The sequence below is a fragment of the Gobius niger genome, assembly GCF_951799975.1.
Source record: "Gobius niger genome assembly, chromosome: 20".
In the NCBI taxonomy this organism is placed as follows: domain Eukaryota; kingdom Metazoa; phylum Chordata; class Actinopteri; order Gobiiformes; family Gobiidae; genus Gobius; species Gobius niger.
Genome location: NC_136871.1, coordinates 28,185,774 through 28,212,616, shown reverse-complemented (window position 1 = coordinate 28,212,616; position 26,843 = coordinate 28,185,774). Strand labels below are relative to the sequence as shown.

Genomic DNA, 26,843 nt, shown 5'->3' with positions numbered 1-26,843 from the left:
CATGATGCTGAGTTACTCATTAGAACATGTGTATGATGATGGGGCGACAGTGGCGCAGATGGTAGAGCGGGTCGTCTCGTGATCGGAAGGTCGGGGGTTCGAATCCCACCTCCTGGAAGTGTACACTGTCGTAGTGTCCTCGGGCAAGACACTTCACCGACATTGCCCCCTGTGTCTGCGTACATTGGTGTATGAATGGGTGAGTGGATCCTTGCTGTAAAGCGCTTTGAGTGCCTAATGTAGGTGGAAAAGCGTTTTGTAGTTCACCAGAAGATAATTTTTGCTTCAACTGAGCAACACTAAATAGCAACCAAAACAATCTTTAACTGAACATCTTCAGACTACTTTAATCAAAACCAAATCCAAGTCATTGGAACTTGTGTTGATATTCCTCATTTGCAGTGTGTAGGGTCTATGCATGGTGGTTTCCAAAGGGGGTTATTGGGGCTCAAAGGTCACAAAGGTTATGAAGCACTCCCAGGGGTCAGAGAAAAGTGATACTGTACCTGAGTTCTGGTGTCCGTCCTCCACTGCCCCACCTTCAAAAGGCGAATCAGCAACAATAAGAGTCATGACAACAGTGAACCCACCCACACACTCAGGACTCTGTATTTCGGCAACTGTAACTACCATTGAGAAGTATCCGGAAAGAAAATCCACCCATGTTATATATTGAGACCTGACATGGTTAGTTTAAATCCACAAAGGATAAATCTGACAGTTGATACAGGCACTTTAGAGGCAAACCAAATGTTTTCCTCCATGTGTGATCCTGTGTAAAATGTTAAAAATAAATCAGTGTACGACATACCATCAGTTGCACGGTAACACATGTTGGAGCTATAGCCAATAGCCAAAAAGAAGTAAAATCACTATTCCCAAAAGCTGATCAATATCATTATCATGTGTTTGAATAAAAAAAATAACTTTAAGCAAAACATAAAAACAATTGTGATGAAAAATAAGATGTAACTTTTTGGTTTTGCTGTTTATTTGCCCAACAGTTAAAGACATGTTAACCAGAAACAATGACAAAACATATTTTGACCAAAGTGCTTGATTTCCGGATTGCTTCACGAGTCTATTATTAACCATAAAAGCAGTTTCACCCGTGTACTCTTCAGACTGTGGATCAAACAGTCATTTCTAAACAAAGACTGATGCATACAGTGGGTTAATAACATTAAAATGCCTCAATTAATTCATCGCTCGCATTAGAATGGTTTAAAGAACGGCAACGCAACAGCAATTAAAAGAGTCAAAATGGCTGCCAGACCTCTTTTGTACCACTAAAGTTGTTACTCTAATGGGAGTCCTTTAAAGGCCACACAGTATCCTGGACTAAATGATGATTTGTGAATTATTCCGCCTTGTTAAGCTCTCTATAGTAAACTGCGACTTTATTTTTTTAAACCATTCTAATGTTAGCCATGAATTAATAAAGGCTGTTTAATTTGTTTAACCCATGGAGCGTCTCGGTCTTTGTTTAGAAAAACTTCTCTTGACACTACAAAAGCAAACTTCTACAGCTGCCCTCTGCATCAAACTCAACTGTGTACTTTAGAGTCGCTAATCACATGTACCGCTCGTCCAACAAAACAATAGTGCAATACTAACCGAGAGCTATAACTCATGTATTCAATTGAAGACGTGTTTTCTGTACCTTTCTTCTCCTTCTTCTCCTCCTCCTCCACACCGGCGCCCAGCAGCGTGAAGATGATGCCCGTCTGAGAGTTCACTCCCACAGCAGAGACGATCATGCGCCCCGAGCCCTCCATCACATGCGTGCCTGCAGACAAACGGGTTACTGTGCTTCGGCCTGAGGTAAGAGTTAAAGTGAGCGGACAATCGGACATGGAGGTTAAGGTGTGGCCAATACTTAGCACATGTCCAGATCAAACCGCAGGACAAGCCATTTGGTTAGGTGCACTGTCACAATATTGGTACTTTCAATTGTATTTGTGCAAAATGTCAGTAAAACTATCAGGTGCCTGCTGTTGTTCTCTGAGTTACTATGGAACATAACTGAATAAGCACACACATCAACAGTGCCCAGTGAGTCGTCTTGTAAAACATCAGTTTCACAAATTCCCTAACCTGATATTCAATCAAGTAAAAGTTTCTTGATCCAATCTGATCCGTGTCCATTGTGGTTTGGAACAGTACTGAAAAACTAGAGAAACAACAGAGAATTCGATAAAATACTGTCTTATGGGAAATATTGGTTATTAGCCATGTCTGCAGTAATTGTAAGGCAACACAGGCTTGATTATATAATTGTGTCTGAGGCATTTCCTGCATCTGAATTTAATTGACAAACTTCCACTGGTGTGATAAACCCACAGCTTACATGTGTATAATGGAGAGTAAAGCCAACACATAAGTTTCTAAGGCTGCGTGACTGACAGCCCAAACTGCTGTGCTCATTTACATGTGTTAAGTGTGATGCAATAAACTGGACAAGCCATCACAGCCCACTGGTGTGTGCACGTACTGTACTCTGTGAACTGGCAGTGGGCGACTCACATCCAACACAGACGCAGGCAATTTGGAGAGAAGGAACATGTACTATACAGCTGGCTAGAAAGGTATTCATCACCCATTATTAATTCCTATTTTGTGAAGCAGCCTCAGGGCCGGACCGAGCCAATTTGGCGCCCTAGGCAAGCTTTAACTACTGAAACAAAAAAGAAAAAAGCAAACAAACAAACAAAAAAACATGAATATTCATTTATTCATTTCCATTAATTAAAGTATGGACATTATGTAAACACATTATGATTATCATTGTTTTATTATATTATGATTATCTATTCAAAAATATTAGAACATGTGCAATCATGAAATGTGCACAACAGAGGAGGAACCTCAACTTCTGAAGTAAATGTAGACATTTTCATGGTGATGCTACGTGGCTCCCCGGAGGCGTAGAAGGACCAGGGAGAAGACGTTTGAAAGCTTGATTTGACTAGTTTCCAACACACAAGTCTCTGTCACGCTCTGTTCCAAAGTTATGTCAGAAAATCAGCAATGTTGTAGATGGTGGGAGCATGGGGTTTAAAAAAATAAACCGCACTTCGGCGCCTCCTCCAGCAGATGGCGCCCTACGCAGCCGCCTGGGTCGCCTATGCCACTATAAAACCACTCTTTTGGGTGCCTCTTCATTGATATCTTAGGTTATATAATTTGAGATAATGTTTCTAAGAATTAAATAGTAAAATAGTGCTGGTGAGGACTTGGCCTTGGGCTGTAGGAAAAACTTAATAATAAATTTCAGTTTCGATTTACGGCATGGTTAGCAGCTTCAGAATCAGCACAATGTGATAAACACACTGAGCGCAGAACGGCTCAGAAACGAGATAATGCTGGATTAAGGGCTTTAAAAAATGTGAATGACTGTTTAGGGTTTTAAGAAAGACACAATTGCATCCCAGAACGATGCACTGACACTGTAAAGGAAGAAACAGCGAAATTAAACAGGATTACCCGAGGATTACTCAAAACTGTGAGAATGTTGTGAAATACTACTCCAGGTATGGTTTTAACGAGAGGACAATGTAATAACATGGTTTAAAACTCAAAGTCATTTAAGATCTTAATTTTGTCACAATTCAATTCATAATGTTAATGCCCTGTAGAAACCAGGCTTCAACGTCCTTTCTTTAATCTGCAAAACTCCCAGCAGACATCTCGCCGATGTGGAAGGGGGAGACTGGCTATTTTACCCATCAGAGCAACTTGCAGATGTTTTCTCCCCTCTGCCAGACTTTTTCATCCCAGATCATGGAGCACAGTTGTTTGTTTTATTTTTTTATTCCCTGTAATGTTCGAGTCCCAGTGACGTACCAGAGAGGAGCATGGGGTCCTTGTCGGCGGATTTTTTGACGTGGTCCGACTCTCCAGTCAGTGACGACTCATCAATCTTTAGGTCGTTGCCCTGAATTAATATTCCATCAGTGGGAAGCAGGTCACCTAAAAGAAACAACACGTGCCATTAGCAGTAAATATTTTCACGGAGCCCATCCAAGACGCTCCCATAAGCCAACCAAAACAAGTTTGTAGGCCAGCTAATGTGAGACAGCAACTTCACACCTCTCCTGTACACTGCAGAAATATATGACTCTTGAGAGGTCCCGGGGGACGTTTGTGAGTGGGCCGTGATATATAGGCCTGTCTCCAGTTAATTAAATTTTTATCATTAACATATTGTACCTTTTATATGTTTAATTGCTTTAGGTGCACTTTAATAACTTTAATCCCCTTCTGGAAATAAGATGGAGGCCTATTTTGGGTTGGTGAACCATGAAAATTGCTTCACGAAGAGCAAGCAGCCAATCAGTGTCTGTGAAAGCAAACTTCAATTCAACAGAAAGACTTTGACATGCTGCGATTCCACAAGAGCCCTGAACGCAGATGTGCGTCACAAGAAGGACAACCCGTCCAATAGGTTGCATACATATGGCATTGCAGCACATTTTTGTGAAGACAATGAAAATAGACGAAAAAAACACACAAAACTGTAAGAGAAATATGATGGGAAAACACACACACAAGCACACAGAAGTTTTGAGTGTGCAAAAACTGTCTATGATTTGCAAGTAAAAATTTGTTCTCATTTATATTTGATCTAATCTAAATCTATTCACCCTTTCCATAGATGCCGACATAGCAATTAAAAAGGTTATTCAACATCTGTTTTCCTGTAAAGTTTTCAAACTCTATTCTTCACTTCTCACCGTATTTGATCTGCGCAATGTCCCCAACCACGATGTCGGCCACGGGCAGCTGGATGACCTGTCCCGCCCGCACCACCTGGAACTTCTGCTCCTGCTCGATGCGACTCTGCAGCCCCCTGAACTGCTTCTCCTTGGACCAGTCGTTGAAGGCCGTGACCAACACGACACACACCACCGACAACAAGATGGCCGCCCCCTCGATCCAGCCCGCCTCCGCCTCTCCCTCGTCCTCCACGCCGGACGCCGCGGCACCGCAGGCTGAAGCACAAAGGGAAATGCAGGAAATGGTATTTATTTGTGAATAAAGTGCTATCTATCGGAAAATCAATATTTAGTTCGAACATTACAGCAATTGTATTATTTTATCAAACAGCTATTTGAGTTATATCCAAATTGCTTCTCATAATAATAATGAAAAGAAACTGCTCACTGTTGTTCTCCAAAATATTTTCTTTGTAAATAAAATCATTTGTCGTGATCATGAGAAAGAATGAGATCCATTTTGACTGTGGTGATCTTTGAAAGCTCCCGACTGTTCGAACTCTTTCAACAAAAAACAAATGTATGACTTTAAAACAATGAGCCTCATTCATGAAAGATTTCATTTCTCAATCAAATCTGTCCGGAAACATATTTTTCTGTTGTGTATTTGCTGAAACTGTCTGTCTGTAGGCGATCTGCACTTTGCACTTATCTAATTTATATTTTAGTACAAACAAACCTATAATAAATCTCCCCCCCATCAATCCTCCAGTGTGTTCAATAGACACTGAAAAACATCCCTTTCCCATTGACTGCTTTGCGTGTTCATTTATGTGTGTACGTTCAGATACATGCGGCGCTGGCCCCTGTGTGCCCTGACAGACGGTGCTTTTGGGAGTGACAAACCGATCTATTCCCACAGCTCCTTGTGTTTTATGAAATTAGCCAAGTGGTACTGTACTACTCCGTTGGCTGGACCTCTCTAAAGGCTCTCGGGGGGCTAATTTAGTTTGGGCTATAAAACACTGGAGCTCAGGGGGAGAGCTGTGCTTTCACACTCCTATATGCAATGTATAAAGCTATTAATCATGTATAAGATGAGGTGGGAAATAAACAATAATAATAACCACACCTTTTCATTATTGCCACCAACTAGACAGCATTAAAACATTAAAGCTATCATTATCTGTTTTACTGTTGCTTTGTGTTCTGCAATAAAACAAATCTTTAAAATCAAGGTGAAAATGCAGCCTGTGATTTTTTGACATTTGGGTTACATTTGTACTGCAAAAAGAGAAAAGATATTAAAAACACATATATCAACAGTAATTAGTGGAAAGTTGGGAACCACTGATGTAAAGATGATGATGTATGTTTAGTGCTGTCATCTCCATTTTAATTACGCACCTTTTTGTAGACGCCTCACAAACCTCTCAAAGCAAAACGTGGGACAATGTAAACAGCAATTAAAATGATTAACTTGGCAAAACAACGAGACACATTTTAATTACCTTTTGTCCAATATTAATTTGAGTCGATTAGCTTCATTGTTTACTTGTCATTTCTTGTGGATTGCACTTGTGTGTGTAGTTGACAGATATTGTACTTTCCATATACTACGATAAACAATTACGTGCTCAGAATTCAGTTTCTTACACTATTTTAATGTCTGTAGTACTTAGAACAGCACTCGGCTGTACTTAGATCTGTCGCTGTCCATGGTGCTGATTCAATACAGCAGCGATACAAACAATAAAATGGGCTGTTTTGTCAGCAGCTGATATTCTAGTGGTTAAGTCTAAGCACATATGGCGGAAGGCTGTCCTCAGTGCTGTAGGTTTGAGTCCTGCCTCTGACAATTTGCTGTATGTCTCTCCCCGCTCATCGCCCCTTTCACTCTGCACTGTCCTGCACAACAAAGGCTGGGGCACAAAAAAAACTTGAACATGGTTGATTTGTGACTTTATTTGACAGATTGACTGTTAGTGTGGAATCACACAGTCAATGTTAAAGGTGCATTATGCAACTTTTTATGCGAGGAAAAAAAGGTTGATATTTGTGCGTATTTGACCTCGTAGTGGCCCAGCGCCTGTGTGAGAGGTCAGCATGGTGCCTTTACTTTCCATCACAGTGGTCTCTAGGATGTTCCAGGATCAATTGTTTGGAAGGTTTTCACTGCTGACTCACCAGAAAACCGAAAAAACAGTTGATCCTGGAGCGTTCTAGAGACCACAGGGATGGAAAGTAAAGGCGTCATGCTGACCTCTCATACAGGTGCTGGGCCACTACAAGGTCAAATATGCACAAATATCAACCTTTTTTTCCTCGCATAAAAAGTTGCACCTTTAATGCTCTCAGATAAAACGAAGAAAAACAGTCCATTAATCAAATTAAGAATGAATCAACCATTTCATTTTAATTGAGTGTTCAGAAGCTGGTTTTATTGTCGTTTCACAGCATCTTGCTATAGATGCAAATGTGTCAACATTTTCATGTGAACAAAACAATAATAAAAAAATGTGGTTCTCTCTGAGGTGCCAAGAGAAAATAATATGTTGAAAATGCATCAGCAAACAAAGTAAAACTGTATTTAATTGTGTTCTGCTATGTTTATATTAAGTATATATATATAAAAAAAATATAACAATCTTTTTATTATCTAAGTCTTTAATAGCTGCTTTTTACAGCACATCAACACGATGCCTGACTGTTCAGATGTATTCAGTGATTAGCATAATGATTTCTTGGCATTTCTCTGCGGCTAAGTTTTATAGCTGCAATCAAACGTAAATTACACTAATAAAAAGATGATTACCTTTGATTTTTTTGATTTTTTACTGTGAAAATAACGTTACACATTCTCCGATGCAGTGATTCTGAAACGTTTGGCACCGCACTATAAATGAAACTATGTAAACCAGAACAAACCAAGGACTGAAAAAGAAATGCTACAACAGGACCAATCCACGACTAAACCTGGACTCAACTGAGTGCAAGGCTCTGGGAAGAAAATGACTATTTGTTATGTTTTCTTTTGAACCCCAAGCACGATGGATATTTTAAACATGTTCAGGAAAACACTGAAGATGCAAAAAAATGACAATTTGCCAATTGTTATCACTGACAAAAATAGATTAATAAAACCATCTGTAAGGCCGTCTAATTAAAATAAAACGTGTCATTTTTAGTACCACCAGAAGACATGGGCGTAACGCATCTTGAGAACTGCTGCGCCAGTTCCCTAACATGTGCAGGTGTGTTGAAGTGTGCTAACTGCGGCTGGTCTTAATAGATCTTATTCCAGTGCTAATGCTGTGAGGGAGGTGGCCATGACGGATGCTGCTGACTCAGGCCTCCATTATGATCTCTGTCTTCATTTCCTGTTTCACGGCTCACAGGGCTGATGCATGGGCATTAGGTGCTCAAGGTTATTCCTCTCCTCAACATTTCATTAACTTCCACTCTGCCGCTCCAACACTCTTGACACATTTGTGTGAAGCGAGAGAGCGTCTACACCTGTCCAATGAAAGAAGGGGCCAAACCAAAATGGACACTTAGTCACTAGACCTTTCAGAGCGGTGGGCAAACAGTGAGACATCGCGGCACTTAACGTGAGTAAGAGTTGTGGAAGCAAGTGACGTCAGCGCAGAGTATCACCGTGAAGCGTCTACAGGATCAAACCTACTTACTAGTGAAAGCAGGTCAGCTCTTTCAGATGGAGGCATAAAACTTAGGTCAGGGATCTCCAACCAGCCGCTCAGGAGCCACCAGGAGCTGAGCACGGATAGTCACAGGATTTCTATAAGATACCTCTGGTTACTAATACTTGATTGCACATTTCCTGTCTATTTTTCACCCCTATGTGTTTCTTGAGGGCTGATGGAACAAGTGAATTTCTCCAATCCAATGAGATCAATAAAGTTTATTGAAGCATCTTGGCTACAAACTCTCCAGGGTGTATTGTTACAAGTGTCTTGGACGCATGAGTAGCTCTCTGATGGTTTTGGTTTGTACAGTTGTGGGAAAAAGTATTAGCCAAAATCCAATAGAAAGTCTATGGGAAACTGACAAAATACTTTTTTCCCCAACTGTAAAAGTGGCTCAACATATACAAAAGGTTGGAGACCCTGCTTTAGGTAAACAAACGTTTTTTTTTAGAAATCAATATTCTTAAAATAGCTCTGGACAGTCTAAAGTGACTCACTGATTTTTGAGAGTCGGCCTTTTATTATAGTGTTTATTGAACATCAAAATGGCAAAGTTGGGAAGATGAGCTGGGGCTCTGCTTCAAACCCAGGAGATCATTGCTGAACACCGATAGATTTAGTCAAACTACTATGCCACTAAAACAGGCAATATGAAGGTGGCTGATGCTAACCCTCCTTGAGCCATCATACCACAATTAAAACCGCTGCCGTTTCTGCAGACACTATTCATAGACTTTGTAAATGTGTGGTTTATTATTCATCTTTTTTGACCACCAGACACTGTAATGCTGTGCACTGTACCCACATGTTTACAGGACGTCCCCGTGGCTACTTCCTTTAAAGACATGCCACTGAAAACTGTCAATAGATCACAGAGTCAGCATGCATGCAGCCTCGTCTTGGCGTGATAGTGAAGTCTACTTGAAGCCGCGCACTCACCCTCCCCGGTGGTCTCCCCGGGCGGGTGGTAGAAGGACAGGCCCAGGGAGATGAGGGCCGCGATCTCCAGAATGATGAGCGTGACATCCTGCAGCGCCTCCCACACCAACTGGAGGAAGGTTTTTGGCTTCTTTGGAGGTATCAGGTTTTTCCCATACACGTCTTTCCTCTTGTCCAGGTCAGGCTGGGCACCGGCGAGTCCTGAGGGAGGGGGACACAAGATCATGTTTTCAGTTTGTGACAACGCGGTAAAGCTTAGGTGATGGTTAACGCAGTGTGGTTTTGTTTTCTCTAATAATTGACAGAACAACTCAAACTGATAACAGTGCGCCGCAACCAAACCCACTCGGAAAACAAGCAGCGCCAGTTTATTGTTTTTTTTATTTAGTTATATTGAATTATAGACGTCCTATTTTGATGTGGCAGATCTACACACACAGACCCCTCCCCTCTGTCTCTCCTCTCTCTCCTGCTCGGGCTCAGACATTACCACAGCATTATGTCATGACTGGTGCGTCATCGGGTCTCCCAGGAGTGGCACCAGATGCACCTGATAACACACGCACACACACACACACAGACACACACACACACACACACACACACGCACACAAAGCGCTTCACGTGAGCAGTGGCATAGAACTGTCAGTGAACCCCCTGCAGTCAGAGGGAACCAAAAACGCTGGGTGTATTCAGCAAATCACATCAATGATATGCTAATTCAACGTGCGCAATCTTTTACAGCAAGAACAAGCTTTTGACGCAATATAGAAAATCCAAAGCATTGCTACATTTTTCTGGAAATGTAAAAAATGTGGATGAACCAGTGACAAAACATCATCAATGTTAAATAGTTAGTGTGCCACTCCTTTGGCTACGGTTGCCGTGCTGTTGCTATGCCCTGACATCAACTGTATAAGTAAAAAAAAGTCTACACAAAGTCATGAATAAACCTAGAGCAATACTTTTTACAGTACTTTACACTTTATCTTTACCTAGACCCAGGATTTAACCAGGGTCAAACCAAACATGAACTACATTTTTGCAATTTTCGGAGGCTGCGCTGCGAAGAGAAGATCAGCCTTATCCTGAAGGCTAATGCGGGCGGGGACAATAGACTAACGCAATTGGTTTCATTTGATAAAGAAACAGCGAATGAGCAAGCGGGGGATGCAGAGGACAAGAGGAGGGCAGTCTGAAAGCTCCTACGTACAAGGAGAATGCCCTGGTTACAATTAGATCAGTCTATAAATAGCCTCATTATCCATTCCCTTTTAATTGTCTGCACGAGGAAGGCCCAGCGTGCTCGTATTGATCCCTGCGGTTCGATGCAGAATATTGCACACAAACATCGGAGGGGAGAGAGAGAGAGAGAGAGAGAGAGAGAAGATCTGAGTCGTGACCACATTCACGTGCCGAGAGTGTGAAAGAGAGAAGTGTGCAACACGGGGCTGAGACTGAGGAGGCACGCTAACATTTGTTCTGACAAAACAAGAGCGTCTGTGAGCAGGATCCAGCTAGTTTTGCACACATGGCTTTTCAAATTATTTGTGTGAAATAATCCCCAGGTGCTACGTCTGAAGCTTTTATTTTATAGCGGGGCCAAAATGTTCCATATTGCATCACTTTCAATATACATAGTGAATTGGGTAGCACAATTTTGGTGAGCAGCTTTTATACATGAGACGCAAAGGAGACAGGATGATTTGATGTTGGCATCGGACATAAAAATGGAGCCTTATGATTTGATCTTCTGAAATACGTGCTTGGTCAATGTTGAGTCAAGTTGTGAATGCGCGAACAATAGCGAGCGACAGCTAGTTAGGACATAAACCTGAAGCTTTTGAAACACCAGAGCAGGGGCAGCAGATGCAGTATGATAACCCTCACTGTGACAGACACATACTATTTAAGACCTAGTGCCATATAAAGGCCTTCCAGTGTTCCAACTCACATACTTAATACGTGAAAAAACAAAGTACGTACTTCAGCGCTCCCGAATACAGCTGTTGGACTGATTCTTCTCTAAAGGTGTCATGGAAGCGCTGCAAAGGTAAGTCTTTCTTAACAATAATGATGTTTCAGCAGGTGTAGACCCGCCTCAGTGACAGTATTTATAAGCTGCTCTGGACATTAGCATTAGCCGCATTAGCATTGGCGAAAGCATTGCGATTCGCCTATTTATTTATGTATTTATTATGGAATCAAGTTTATGGCTGTACTACAGAGATGATATGGCCGTCCAGCATGACCCAATATGACAAATTAAGATGCGTTTAGACTGTGATTCCTCGTCATGCAAAAATCTCTACAGTTCTGGCTCATTTACGATGATGTTTGTCCCAACCAGCGGATTGACCTAACACGTATTTCGGAAATGTGGAATGGCAACTCATAAAGATTTTTCTTTGCAGTCCAAACCCTAAACTGTTCTACAATAAATGCACATTTGGTTTAATTAGATAAACTAGTATTGGTTTGGCTTGACAACATTTGAATATTTCAAAACCAATACATACTGTCCTCTGGCATTGCCTGCTTGCTGTAGTGTATGATAAATGATGTTCATTTGATAAAGCAGTGAAGGTTTTGATGTTTCCAGGCTTCACACAAAGCTACTGCACTTGAACTTAAAGTAATCCTTTACCAACGTTTATAACCCTTTTTAGTTTGAAAATCAAGTTTGCATGCAATAATTATAAACATGTGCTTCCTGATAAGTGGACAATGAGTATGGGACCGTGATAAAATGTTTAAAATGCCTTCTGCACAAAATGTCCTCAAGCTAGGATCCAAATAACTTTTGTAAACCATTGCATACAAGTAAAAATGAAGGCATCATTCGTGCAGAAATGTGTATTTTACTACTGCATTAGCCTAAGTGACTGTCCTGAAAGAGGTTTTAGGAAGTGCGAGGGTTGAGAGTTGGTGTTGGAAAAGTGAGTCACCACATTATGAGGATTAAGGATGACTGCAGAGAGTCCTGGCAGAGAACATTAGTTTGTAATGAAGACAGAGGACAGCTGCTTTGCATGATGACACAAACACTGACTGATGATGAGTATGGAGAGGGGAAAGCTCATTATAAGCGATATGCAAAAAGAAAATAGCGTAGTATACTTTTCTTCTGTCTAAAGATGATGACAGGAACAGGCAGTGCATCACGTAGATGCACTTAGATCCAAAATGTTATTTCAGGAGAAGAAAGAACATCACAGGAAACAAAACCTAAGTGTCAGAGACATGCAAATGATGGCAACTCTGTTGGGACTGTAGAGACTCATGCAAGCAAACATGGCACGTTCATGGCTATACGTATTTTCATGTTGTCACACACAGTCTCATTCACAAATCAGTGTCCACAGACATTGACGGTGAGGTGAGAGAAGTGTCTTGCCAAGGACACAACAACAGTGTGCAGAGCTGGGATCTGCCCACCTATCTAAAGGCTGGGAACGCACTAATAACATCATCTCTTTCACATTGTGAGCCCAATGAATCCTGGCGTTGTCATCTTGCAATATTCCTGTGGCATCAGGGAAGAACAAATCCATAGACGGAATAACCTGGTCATTCAGGATGTTCCGGTCATTCTTTGGGCACATAGTGTTGCTAAACCTCAACCTGACCAACTGCGGCAACCCCAGATCAAAGCAGTTAGTTAACTGCAACTTTAACCGAGTGCATTTTCTCCAGTTCGGCATTAGAAAGAAGAAGAAGCTTTTAGATTTGGCTAAAACCGAACTGGAGAAAATGTGTTCGGCTCATGTGGGGGTTAAGAGGTAAAAAAAAAAAAAAAAAAAGGATACTTTGTTTTTCCCTCAGTCTGTGCATTTGTCAGTAATGGTGAAAAATAATCTTGTTGTGTCAAATTAAATCAATCATACCTGACCAGTTTATATCAAACGCACTGTGGTACGTTTTTAGCATATACAGTGACAGCAGCAAAGGCGGTGCTGACAAAGCCAGTTAGGCATCCCGTGACATGCACACTGGAGATGCGAAATGCAACGTTTTTATCAGGTAAGATGAAACGTGTTGGCTTTTTTAACAGTTGGCGCTTTTTGTCAGCGGCTATTAATAGATCCCCATGGAAACACTATGCGTCCCACTCATTGCATGCAGCCCACTGGAGCCGGGAGAACGCGTGGATATGTCAAGTGTGTGCGCTCTCCAGGTACTGGCATGCACCGGGGTCGAGAACGCCATCGAGGCTAACATGTGCAGAGCATGTGGGACCGACAAAATCCCACGACCTACAAATGCCCTTGAAAAAGGAAGGAAAAAAAAAAAAGAGCGCTCAAAAATGGCTGCAGAATTCAATTTCAAGTAAAGGGCTATCGAACACGACCGAGATTTGATTTGCATCTGGTAACTGCATGTCCGCCTCACGTTTCAAACAACTTTACAATAGCCATGTTTAAAAAAAATTAAAAAAAAACTGAAAAAGAAAAGGGAAAAACTCAATTGGCCAGAGAGTGTTTCCATAGCAACAGGGCTCTCTGATGATGATAAAGATGATCGTGAACAAGGCAAAGCGTTGACAGCGTTGTTTCTTTCTTTCTTTTTTCTCCCCTTTTTTCCATGTAAGGGATCGATAGCTCAGGCATCTCGACACTGGTTGTGATGCAGGAGGCGACAGAAGGCTGTGACTCACCCGAGCGTACACACACACACACACACACACACACACACACACACACACGCACACAATATAATATAGTAAGTCCTCACAGCTACGCGACCAGGCTAATGCACGGTTGTAAATATCATGCTGTTATCGCAACTTAGCGCAGAGAGCGAGCCGTGTGTCACCGCGTCCTTGACAATGACCTCTATCTCAGTGACACCATTTTGCGGCCGTGAGGCAAAGGAGGTAGTTACTGGAGCTATTAGTCCAAATGAACGATGATCTGAGCCACATGAGTAATACAAGCAGGATGGAATGAATTTCAAATAGCTGCTCATCTTTCTTTGCCTCGAGTTTATAAATCTCAGCACGTCGGCTTTAAACGCACAGGCACTTCCATTACTGTCAATGAGGTCGGGAGGTTTTGATGATAAATATTTTCATTATGGGCTATATTTTTTTAGATTTATGCTTCGTATGTGAATAGTCAATAAGAGGGCAGGAAAGTGTCTGAATCTGCTAAGTAGGTTTGTCATGGTGCCGGTCTGGGTCTGGATTTAGAGCTAATTTCGCTACACATAAACTAAAGTTGCTCCACAACAACTGCAACTCCTACTACTATAACACTTGGTGATTCGGGAGTAGCGGGTACTATAAATAGTGCAGAGCGTATGTGGGATAAGCCCCTTATGTCATTCACCGTAATGAAAAATAATCTGGTTTGTACAGGCAAAAACCCCCCACTGCGACCGGCCGGGTGATTGGCAGGTGACCCCGCCCTACTTGTTCAGGAAATCGCCACGTTTTGATCCAATTTTGTTCCCACTCGCAAAAAATATCACTACCAGCCACCATCTCACGAGTCGGGAACAGCCAACTTTTGTCGTCTGCAACTAACCCTACGCCGATCACGGACAAAGTTTCCCCAAATCCACCCCACCTACATACAACGTATACCAGCATTAAATCTAGTCCCTGACCACGCAAGCCCTTTAAGCACACTCAAATCTTCAAAGCCATTTCTCACAGCACCATCTTCGGATCATGTCTCTGAGCTCCCTCCTGGAGAGCATGTTTAAACTCAAACCTAATCCACGCACTTGTCCCCCCCCTCTTCTTCATGCACTGAGAAGAGTGTGTGTGTGTGGGGGGGGGGGGGGCCCAATGTGACATGCCTTCGGTAACGCACACGCGAAAGCCCCAAGTACTTTTATCCCCGGACCATTGAGCTGTCGCATGCTCTCACGCAGCCGACCACACAGGCGGCCATATTGCTCGAGCCGTAAACGATTGCGTTTCCCTTCACGCGGCTCCTCGGGCTGCGTGCGTGCAGAAAAACATGCATAAATATCGCCATACATTAGCCATTCCCCCCGATGCTTTGATCTAAACGGCGACGGGCTGAAAAAGCGGCGGGAAAAAAAACCCGCGGTAGCGCATTTGCTGCTGTTGACGAACCGCTGATCTCTTTGTTACGGGTGATTTAGTGATATACTTACTGTGTGCAAACAGAAACGGCACATTTTGCAAGGCATTAGTGCTGTATTTATTTATGGTTTGCGGCGTCTACGGGCTTGGCAGGCTGATGAACGGTGGTCGAACTGAAGTTGTAGTAATTAATTTGTAGCATTGAGGAGAGCTGTTTTACACCACCGATGCAAGATGAAGCGAGGGTTTTGAGGTCTGAGGAGATTAAATATTGTTTGGACAGAAACAGCCGGTTTAGCACAATAACGCAGACACATTAATTGATAGTCAGTGTAATCGTTTGTGGCAGCTAGTATTAAGTTGCTGTACTGTGCTGCATAATAAACCACTCCTATGTGTGGGGGGGAAGCTACTTATTGGGTAACCCTGTCTGTAAATATGGCTCATGTGGGAGGTGGACAAAAGGGAGAGAAAACACCCATCCAGTGGCACTGACCATTACCTTTTCCTCTTCATGTGTAGTCCACGGTGGAAACATTCCACCGTGTTGCTTTAAGCTCTACAAGGCACAACACTGAAATCCCACAGTCAATTTGAATGCTTTTGTGGTGTGACCCGCAACGCACAGCCTCTTTTGTTTCTATGACGATGCTTGGGTTTATATTAATATGTTGTGAAAAAGAGTTGCAGTTATGTAATCATAAGCAAGAAGGGGGGTAAAAAAAACTCAGAATTACAAACTCGCAGAGGGAGTCCATAGATGTAGTGTGTCGTAGTGCTGTTCATATCGGAGTTTGAATGCCTGAGGGTTTAATTTGCACCTCTTGGAAATCTTTTTGGAGAACTGGCAAGTGGCTCGGCGCAGAGGGGGAAACAAGTACAGCATGTTTGTGAATCACTCCAAAAATCACTGTCTACGTCGCTACAGCGAGAGAAATCAGGGCGACATGAGTATGTGGAAAGCTCAAAGTTTGTCTTTAAAATGAGGAGAACTACAGTATTTATCTGTTAACTACAAGATCAAAGGGTGCTTTCGTTGCATTGTGTGGTACTCTTGTCGTTTGTACACTGCCTTCCAAATGATTATGCAAATGACATTTGACATTTTTCTAAATTGTCAACTCAAATGAGAGTCAGCATAATTTTCAAGTCTTTAACTGGTAGAGGATCATTTAAATATGGTTGAAAAAATCTCCCAGTGATAACAGTATTTTTTTCTAAAATAAATATAGTAAAAACCTCAAAATCCACTGTTCCAAATTATTATGCAACTCATCGTTTCAATACATTTTAAAGCTTGTAATTAACTGAAAATGGTCATTTGCATTAGGAGGTCATATTTACTGAAATCAAAAGCTATTTCAATCAAAAAAGTATTAACAGGTCAAGTTATACTTTAACATAGGAGCCCTTGTGTGAGAGCAGCTTCAAAATTCTTAAATCCATTAAACTTGTGAGTTTTTGGACAGCTTCTGCTTGGATTTCTTTGCAGGATGTTAGAATAGCCTCCCAGAGCTGCTGTTTGGATGAAAACTGCCTCCCACCCTCATAGAAGTATTTTTTGTTGAGGCTCCAAAGGTTCTCAATAGGGCTGAGGTCAGGGGAGGAGGGGGTCCACATCATGAGTTTCTCTCCTTTTATGCCCATAGCAGCCACTGATGCAGAGGTATTCTTTGCAGTATGACATGGTGCGTTGTCATGATGAAGATGATTTTGTTCAGGAAAGCACGGCTCTTCTTTTTGTAGCATAGAAGACAGTGGTCAGTCAGAAACTCCACATATTTTTCAAAGGTCATTTTCACACCTTCAGGGAGCCTAAAAGGGCCTAAAGGGGCCGACCAGCTCTCTCCTCATGATTCTGGCCCAAAACATGGCTCCGCCCCCTCCTTACTGACATCACAGCCTTGTTGGGACATTGGGGCCATTCACCAACCATCCACTACTCCATTGATTTGACCATCCAGGGTTACACGGCCTCATCAGTGAACAAGACTGTTTGAAAATTAGTCCTCATGTATTTCTGAGCCACTGCAGCCATTTCTGTTCATCAGCTTCAATTAACCGTTTAGGGGAGGCCTGGATAGAAGGTTTATGCACAACTGTAACCTCTGGAGGGTCCTACACCTTGATGTTCAGGAGACTCCAGAGGCCCCAGCGGCTTCAAATACCTGTCTGCTGCTTTGTAGCATCTGTTCTCTTAATCTGATGTGTTTGCCTGGCAGAAACCGTCCACATTGTGCCTTTATCTGCACAAACCAGAGTGTGCTCTGAATCATCCACAAATCTCTTATCAGTATGATGATTACGCTTAATCTTTCATGAAATATCGAAGGTTTTCATACCTAGACCAAGGCATTCAACTATTTCACGCTTTTCTTCAGCAGAGAGACCCTTTTACTTTCCCATATTGCTTGAAAATGATGATCTGCATAATAAAGTGGAACACCCTTTTTCAGTAGTTTTTCCCTTAACTGGGCTTAACCTGAAAACTAATCATCCCAGGTCTCTGAGATTAATGTCAGTGATTCATAGAGCCCCGAGACACGACATCATCCATGAGTTTCATTATTATTTTGATTTTTTTTACCTTTTTGACACAAAAATACAATTTGCATAGTAATTTGGAACGCAGTGTAGAGACGGACACGAATGTAAGTCTGAAGAAGAGATTATGGGCTATTATTGTTACATGTAAGATATATAAGATGTACATACTTGCTCTCTGGTATGACTCTTGATTTGAATTGTGGATTTTAGTTGAGCGTAGTCTTTTATCTGGGCCGGCTGCCCTGACTGTGCTCTGCGCGGGAATGAGATGTGTTTACAGCCTTGTGTGCTCGAAACGGGGACAGAGAAAGCGAGAGTGTGTTTAGACTCGACCTGTCCCAGATCAGGCAACAGTGAACCAGGCTAAGTCACTGCCGCCTGTAATTTCAGACCATTCATACAGTCACTCATCTGGCCAACAATTCATAAAGCATATAATGACATATTTATGCTTGTGTTCAATATAAAGCATGAATAAGTGTTCTTAAGTTGAAAAACACTTTACAGGCACTGGATTCTGAAAAGACTGCTACTATAGCTACTATAGACTGCGGTGGTCTATAACGAATATTTAAGGTCATTCTGTAATAATCTGCAATTGTAATTCCTTCTGTGGCAAAAACAAATCCTTCATCTTAATGGACAAGAGCAGATGCTACCAATACTGGTCAATAACGAACGTTACGAAGTTGGTCAATAACTGTTTAATAATGTGATACTGTATCAACAGCATTTCCAAATGACCTAATTTGGATTCAACTTCATCACAGAAAAAGACAGGCTGAGGCCTTAGTGGATCACCAAAGTGGCAGCATGTTCTTGGTGTGGAAAACTTAGAAATGGCTGGAGCTCTTCAGGTTTGTAGGTCAAACAACAAAGATCAAAATAGAAGGAAAGCCGAGAACTTGGAATTTGATTGCAGAACTTATTTTTTCGTTGTTTTCGTTGAAAGACTTCATCTTAATAAGTTTAACTTGTAAGTTTTACACCAGTGAATGGAAGCTCAGGTTGGTCCTCTTGATTAGAGAAAAGTGACCAAAAAGTCGAGGTATGTTGCTGCTCTGCACACTGACACTGTTCCTGATCAGATCTACGTAACCAGCAGTGAACAGCTGGTCAGCTGTACAGACAGAGGCGAGAGGACATGCAGAGACAGAGCTCTGGACAGTAGTGCCTGAGCTCAAAGTGAACCAGAGATGTCTTTAACCATAGGCCATGGTAAAAGATGTCTCTGTGCCTTTGCTCTGCCAGATCCCATCAGACCAAAGCAGGAAGGGCCTTGTCAGTACTTGGATGGCAGACCGTTTGGGAACACCAGGAAGCCTGGCGAATGGAGAGTGTGAGTGAGTGACTGGTCTCACTTCTGTCAGTCTACCCCAGGGCAGCTGTGGCTACAATAGGATTACCACCACCAAGTATAGAGTGAATGAATAATGTAATGTAGAGCGTCTTTGAGGGTCCAGAAAAGTGCTATATAAAACCGATGCATTATTATAGCGCGAGAGACAGGAGACTGCGTCTGCTCACGCTGCTGCTCAGAACCCACAGTCTATGCCCAATGACACTGACCAGGCTGCTTCACTCTCCTACGCCTAGGCCAGGACAGAGACAGGAAACGGAGATTTTAGTTTGGCCACAAAAGCACACAGGCACTGTCATTGTCGCTGCACAACTTAATCTGTCAGTGTCCAACAAGAATCTAACAGCCCCATGTAACAGTTCATATGTTTACTTCTTATTTAGTTTATATCTCTGACAGAGAAGAGGGTCTTGTGTCAGTCCCAGCTACATTAGGATGCCGTTTCATGGGCTTTATTTTCCTGGACTCACTCTTGGAGTTGAGGAATCACATCCTGTGCTCAACTTCAATGACTGGGACACACAAAAGACTTAAAATCTTATGCAATTTTAAAACACAAATTGGTGTTTAAACAGACATGACATGTTTTTCACAATTAATAACTTCAATTTACTTCAACTCATTTAGGGTGTTTGGGGTCCTACCACAATCGCACAGAATCACTTGAGTGAAGGGTCTTATCCGGCCAGGGAGAGGTGTATCAGGCTCGAAAACAGTGAAACTCCTGTAGTGTGTCGAGAAAGTGCAACAATAAACATCACCAGAAATGCCAAACCATGGAAAAGTACTTACATTCAATTCAATATAAACGGTAATCTGTAGTAAAATTATCTCACGGTCAAGTGACAGTTATCTTCTTTATGTCGCTAAAAACATAGTGCCAGTTATTTCTGTGTATCCCAACAAACAAAAATAGTATTCTTCAGGTCTAGCTCATAGGCCTTAGTTTATTAACGTATTAAACATCCACATGTCACATATGAATTTTACTTCCACTATGTCTTCTGCTGTTACAGACCTATAATAACAACATTCTATATAGAAAGTCCCAGAGTCGCTGTAGTTTTGTCACCCCAGTTTAACTCCACCATTAGGAGCTGTTCTTCATGCATGCCCACACACGCTGCTGTCCCGTTGGGAGTGAAAAGAGAGTGCGTCCATAAGGCTGAAAGGGAGAGTGACAGTGCCCTATCTGCTGCGTCCCATCTGGGTGTCAGTCTCTGGTTTCGCCCCGGGGCTCAGATAAGCTCCGGGACACAATAGGGACAGCCATTAAAATTCAAACTACCAGCAACTGCCATGAAATAGTCATGACCGGTGAGGGAAAGCCACACACTCCGATGGGGGCGCTTATTGCCCATCTGCCTGAGGAAGTGAAGGGCAAATGTTTTCTGTAATTGCTGAGCTGCGTGCAAAATGAGAGAAACTGCACGCGTTTTTAAAGTAATAAGCTGCGTTCACAACAGGGATGGGCATCTCAGGCCTCTGTCCAAAGGCGAAATGCCAAAACACAGGCATTTTTACAGGAATTAAATATGAAAAAGGAGGAGCCTAACCACGGAGTCCTGTTAACTGCGTTGCTGAAGGGCAGAAAAGTATCGATCCGACTGCGCTGCAACGTGACGGGGGTTTATGAAACTCCAGCCAAAAAATTCCATCTGCTGTGCAAATGGATGTCTCCCCTCTAAGCACTCCTGACACCCAACCGATGTACCTACACCACATTAAAACACAATTGATTTTTCCACATGCAGCTAACCCAAGGCCTGTCATTTGGAGTTGGCAGAGCTGGGCGTCCAATGTGCACAACTTGATTTAGAGTTTTTGGAATAGACAATCGAAGAGACAGATTTTTTTTCTTTTTTCACGCTCCAATTCTGATAAGCATTGCAATATTTCACATTTGAGAGGACACTGATATAAGATCTAAACCTAGTAGATTACGCTCTATGAGACCTCAGAAATATTTGTATTAGAAAATGATTTATCACAAAGCCCTAAATTAGCCTCAACAGAACTGATTTAGGTCAAGGTAGTACAGTGTAGCTGGAAAACACGACCCAAAAATACCAAACCTACTTCATAAAAGGTGGAGCTGAACCTTGCAATCTGTTCATCAGACGCAGCATAATCCTTCCTCGAAGGACAAAAAAACAAACAACACTTATTTAGCTCAAATTAATTACTTTCTAAAAGTAAATGTCTTTAAATTAAAATGTTATCCTTATTGCCTCCTAGAAAAAAAAGATTTTTCATCATCCCAGTGTTCCCAAACAGTCCCTGTTTGCCCCATCTAATAGTGCTTCTTCTATACGATAAAAAGGTTTAAATGTAATGGAGCCGGGGCCACCTGACCAGTGAGTGACATCAGTAAAGTGCACAAGGACCCATCTCCACACGAGTTACCTAAGCTGCTGAATCTCCTATAGTGCACACCCAAACACAAGATGCAAACTCCACACAGGCCTGCATATCAAACCATGGACTTAAGCTGTGTGGTGAAAGTGCTAACCACTGAGCCACCATGTTATTTCCTCTAGCATGTGTGTAGAGCAAACACACAAACTCCCTGAGCAGCGACGTGGCCATCAGTATGACCCTGAGCGGGAGCTCAGGTGGTCCTGCCCTGGCGGTGTACAGGCTTCCTTGTATTGTGGTTTCATTTTAAAATAATATTTGAGGGTCTTCTTTGTGACTGAAGGTTTTTATTTTATTTCTTCACACTGCTGCAAATGAAGGACAGTTATTCTGTTTCAATGATTGTAACAACTGCTCATTTACAAACGTCTAGGTTAAAAGGCAGCTTAATCAGCTGGGGCCACTTGAGCTTGAGCCCTCTGTACAACTGTCTGGTTTGCCCATCACATAGTTTATTATAATAATATTAAATTTGTCAGACAAATAAATAAAGTATAAACCAAACTTTGTAGTAAATGTTATTAAAATAATGAGCAATATGCTGTCGGAATAATCCTATTTATTTTTCATGCAATTCACAGGCTGTAGCTAAATGAGGCTGTACAGTGGGGACAGAAACCAAACTGAAAATAAGTGTTGCCCAGTCTCCTCTCCCCAACCCCACACTCTTGGACTGTAGTGTGAGCTCCTACACACCGGCCTGCATTTTTTGACAATATTTTGAATGAAGATGAGAGCTCGAGGCTTGGCCAGTGCTGAGGGCGGGGCACATCCACTTTTCACTTACAAGCCTTGCGAACGGTCTACGAGGCGTCTTTCCTGTGGACTTTGTAGTAAAATACAGATTGCATGCTGCCAGCCGGCACCTGTCGCTGCCTTCGCCCAAAGCTGCTCTCACGAGCCGCTGCAGAGGGAGGGAGAAATGCGTAAAGATGGGTCAACATCGTGGACTCAGGGCGGGGGATGAACAGGGGATGTGTCTATGACAAGGGAGACGCCGAGTTGACCGTGACATTCGGCAACTCCTCCCACACCATGAGGACTGTTAATAAGTGTGTCTAACATTATCAGCTATTCTCAGGACTGATTTTATTTTGTGCGCAGCATAGATTTTCTCAGCACAGACAACACTGGGGCGCAGCTTAGAGGGAACAGTGCCCATCACGATAATTACAATATTGACTTATCGCTCCATAGGTGAAATGAAGGATGATAACAATTTAGACTCAATAAATGCATGTGCTGCATGCAAACTCACAATTCCACCTTTTTAAAAGGGACAGGTGGCATTCAAAGCAACAAGCTCATCAGCGCTCACGCATGTTTCCACATCATTAACAGATTAGCGGTCAACTGCATTCAGAAAGAGGAAGAGTGTAAATGTGCAAAAGAGCTTTCCCGATGGCAACACTTCTCAATGGCGGAACATGTCAGACTGAATCAAACACGTAATAGGCAGCTCTAGTGTGAGAACATTTCAGATTTTGCCAAACAAACGTATCGTGGAGACCCCAGTAACATTAATGACACTGTATGACATGTATATCCAGGTTTTTCATTAGAGCGTACAAACATTGTAAGGCCCATTTTGAACACTCACAGCCACACTCTGTGCTCATGTTAGTGAACACGCACCACTGGTGGACAATCGAGAGCCCACTCATCTCACACAGCATCCCAGTCACTTTAGCCAAAAATCCAAAATATATCATTGCGACAGACCCTGACTGATGACATAACTCAGACATTTTACAATGTACACTGTTGAAAAGCCGGTGTTTAGCAAACTGCTGCAGTGATTTGACAAACAGCCAAAAAAAGCTGCATTTCTCCAAAAGCCTCTTGTGCAGGAGAAGGTATTTTCAACAAAGTAGTATAATACATTATCTTAAGCATTAACTTTAACCAGGTTTCATTTAAAACAGAATTGAGTTATTTATCAAAAAATATGATCAATTATTGCACCAGCATGTACAACACTACTCAGTGTTGGTGATTTATTGAAGCATTTTATAGAATATAAGATATCATATGTTTTATTGTGGCTGGCCTTGTATCAACAAGAATGATGAACGATGAATTATGCAAAATCTATTAAAAAAAAAAGCAAAACTGCAGAGTCTAGTCTAGATGATTCTTGCACATTTAAGGGGAGGCAGCGTAGCATCAGATGCTTTGATCCTGTGCCCTTGGATGAGTGTGACTATCACTGCACTATCCCACTTCCCACAGGCCACACTTACACAGGCTTACTTAGTGTCTGCATTTATGCCAATGGGCACAGAATAGTAGAAAACAGCACCTCATGAGCTCTGAATTCAGAAATGTATGTAATACTATGACCAAGCACAAAGCCTCAAAGAATGGAAATGCTACTTTAGATACAAGATCCATATGAGACCAGAAAGTTCATCAGAGAAGTCTTAAATTTATGAAAACGTTATGAAAACAACTGACTGAAAAGGTATAGGCTGAAGCCAATGCTTATATTGCCTACCCTTTTATAACAACAACAGTCACCCATTCACACACCAGTGTACGCAGACACTGAGGCAAGGTGGGTGAATGTCTTGCCCAAGGACACAACAACAGTGTGGACCGACGGGATATCAAATGTATCTGTATCTAATCTCTTGAACATCACATATTGATCTTAATCCATGACTTTCTCCATCCATGCGGGCAGCTCTGTTTTTGAGTGCGTGCGGTGGGACTATTTGGTGCTTGTGCCCTAAAGCGTGGCAGGGCTGGTGCAAACGGCATCTGGTGGTGTGCCCTTGATATGGAGATGGTGTGTCTGCGCTGACTGCTTTGGCCCCGCAGCGGCAGGAGATAAAGGAGAGGTCAGATCAAGGGAAAAACAGCTGACACAGAGAGAAACAAGCCTCTGCATATCCAGCTAAAAACAAAGCTGCGCCTGTCAATGGCCGTCAGCAAGACGGGCTTCAGATGCCAGTTCACATTCGGGGGCGCCTTATAGGAGGAGATATAGATACGGTATACAGTGATGACCTTGGACTGTGGGAGTGTATGCAGCCCTGATGTGATTTCAGATCCTGTCAGGAAGATTTAGCAGTCTGGCTGCCCATACAAATGGCCTACTGTATGTTAAAAATGTATGTATTTGTTTCTTTTTTTTAAAGAGGGGGTATTATGCTTTTTGCAAGTATGTGATAATAATCTCAAATACATCTTTATAAAAATCCTACACTTTGTAGGATAGTTACAAAGTGCAGGATAGTTACTGGAAACTTATCAAGTAGTTTCACTTCCTGATATTCGCACAATCCCCCGGTAAATCATTCCCACCACACTTCTCTTGCTCCCCTCTGCTGTGCAGCTGTTCAAAAAACAGACAAACAAAAAACAAAAAAATATTAATAATAATAGTAGCTCGGCCCGTGTGGCAGTAGTGAAGCTGTGGCGAGAGACTTTTGCTTAGCTGAAGCCTTTCATCGCAAAGTAGAGTGAGAAGTGAGGAAAGCTCCCTTTGATGCCGTTAGCTATAGCACACAGAGACACAGAGACATGTGTAGCCTGGGGTGAGTCAGCAGCTCCATAAACAGTCCAGTGCAGTCTGCAGTTGAGGATAATTCAGTCAGGCCTCCCCTGGGACAGCCCACCCTCCAACAGGTCCAGAGCCTCATCATTAATAAAACACACCATGCATCTCTCGCTGCATGAACTCATGGCCAGAGCTTTACTGTAAAGGCACTTAAAATACACACTGGTTATCAATAATAATGACTCATGGGTATAGTTAGTGGAGTAAAGACCTAATATGTTTCAGGTTCCGTATAATATATCATTTGCTGATCTGTGACCAGGCCTTTCAAGCTAGCTGCAGTTTATTATACAGCTGCACTAATATGTACATACTGTATATATGTATATACATTTGGTAAACAGGGTATGAGACTGAGCAGCTAAGACATTTATTCGACTGAAATAACAAGTCAAGAAGCAACCGCTAACACAGACTAAAGAGCATTACCTAATGCTTGGAGTGGGAAACAAGATGATATCATATCATCTTATACATATCATTGATATGTATCGGACAATGACTGGGTAGATTTACCTGGTTAGATTATGCAAAGATTTGTAAGAAAAATGAAATCAGCTTTTATCTAACAGTGCATTTCACTTGTTATAAAATTCCCTCATGTCTCCCTATCTGAGCTATGGTGCGGGAATATGGGGAAATAATTATAAAACAAATATTGAATCCATCGTCATGCTAAACACTTTGAAAATACATGATGTTGTTAACTGTAACACACTGTGGTGTATAAAGCACACAATCATAATCTTCCACCTTATATTCAGAAGATGTTCCAACATAGAGAGGAAAACCATGGCAACAACAAATAAAAAACAAAGACGTGTTTGTGTACAAGGGGTTTGCTTATGGAACGACTTGGACAATAAAATAAAACAATCTTAATCTTAAAACATTTAAAAGGCGCCTTAAATGTCTTATTGTTAAAAAATACCGAGCTCAGGAATGTTAAACTGAAATGTATATTTCAAATGTCAAAGGTTAAGTTTGGTCGACCAGAAATGGCAAGAAGAAAACGCAAGTCTGATACTGCTGTTAGTTGTGGAAAATGTAATGTTTTATTTTGGAAGGGCTTTTGTCTGTCTAACAGCAAAAGCTTTACTTAAAACATACATGACAACAACATAAGTTTAACCCCTCGGTCACAAATTATAAGGATGGTGATGTCGTTTGTCTATTGTGTCTTGTGTATTTGTTGGACCGAAATAAACCACTACTACTACTGCAGTTTGACAAATATATTTGGCTTTGGTGGACACATACAGCCTCTTGTTATAGCTAACGCAATTGTACAGTATTCACAGCCTCAATTATTTAGCTGCGATAACACAGCAAGGTCCTATTGTAAGCTATTTCATTTTTACTAGCACTTTATTCTCTCCCATCTCCCAACCATCAATAACGGGCGGGTGGACATTTATAGCATCATCAATGAAACGCATAGGCTAAAAGGCGCTTCCGGACTGCAGTGCACGTCTTCCCTGAGGAGATTTCCTTAATATTGCACACAGAGTGAAATAGTGGGGAGCGATTG

At 42.0% G+C, this 26,843-nt stretch overlaps 1 protein-coding gene across 13 annotated transcripts in view; it reads right to left on the bottom strand.

Moving 5' to 3' along the window:
• Positions 1–26,843, bottom strand: part of atp2b2 (ATPase plasma membrane Ca2+ transporting 2) — a 95,195-nt gene that overhangs the window by 45,620 nt on the left and 22,732 nt on the right. For 8 of the 13 annotated variants that reach the window (XM_079578857.1, XM_079578858.1, XM_079578855.1 and 5 more), the window contains 5 exons: positions 9,365–9,565; positions 4,737–4,994; positions 3,847–3,972; positions 1,664–1,789; positions 507–539 (listed from right to left, as the gene is read on the bottom strand). In XM_079578857.1, coding sequence (XP_079434983.1) covers positions 507–539; positions 1,664–1,789; positions 3,847–3,972; positions 4,737–4,994; positions 9,365–9,565 — 744 coding nt within the window. The remainder of the gene's footprint in view (positions 1–506; positions 540–1,663; positions 1,790–3,846; positions 3,973–4,736; positions 4,995–9,364; positions 9,566–26,843) is intronic. The other 5 variants (XM_079578856.1, XM_079578859.1, XM_079578861.1 and 2 more) reach the window with 1 other exon arrangement.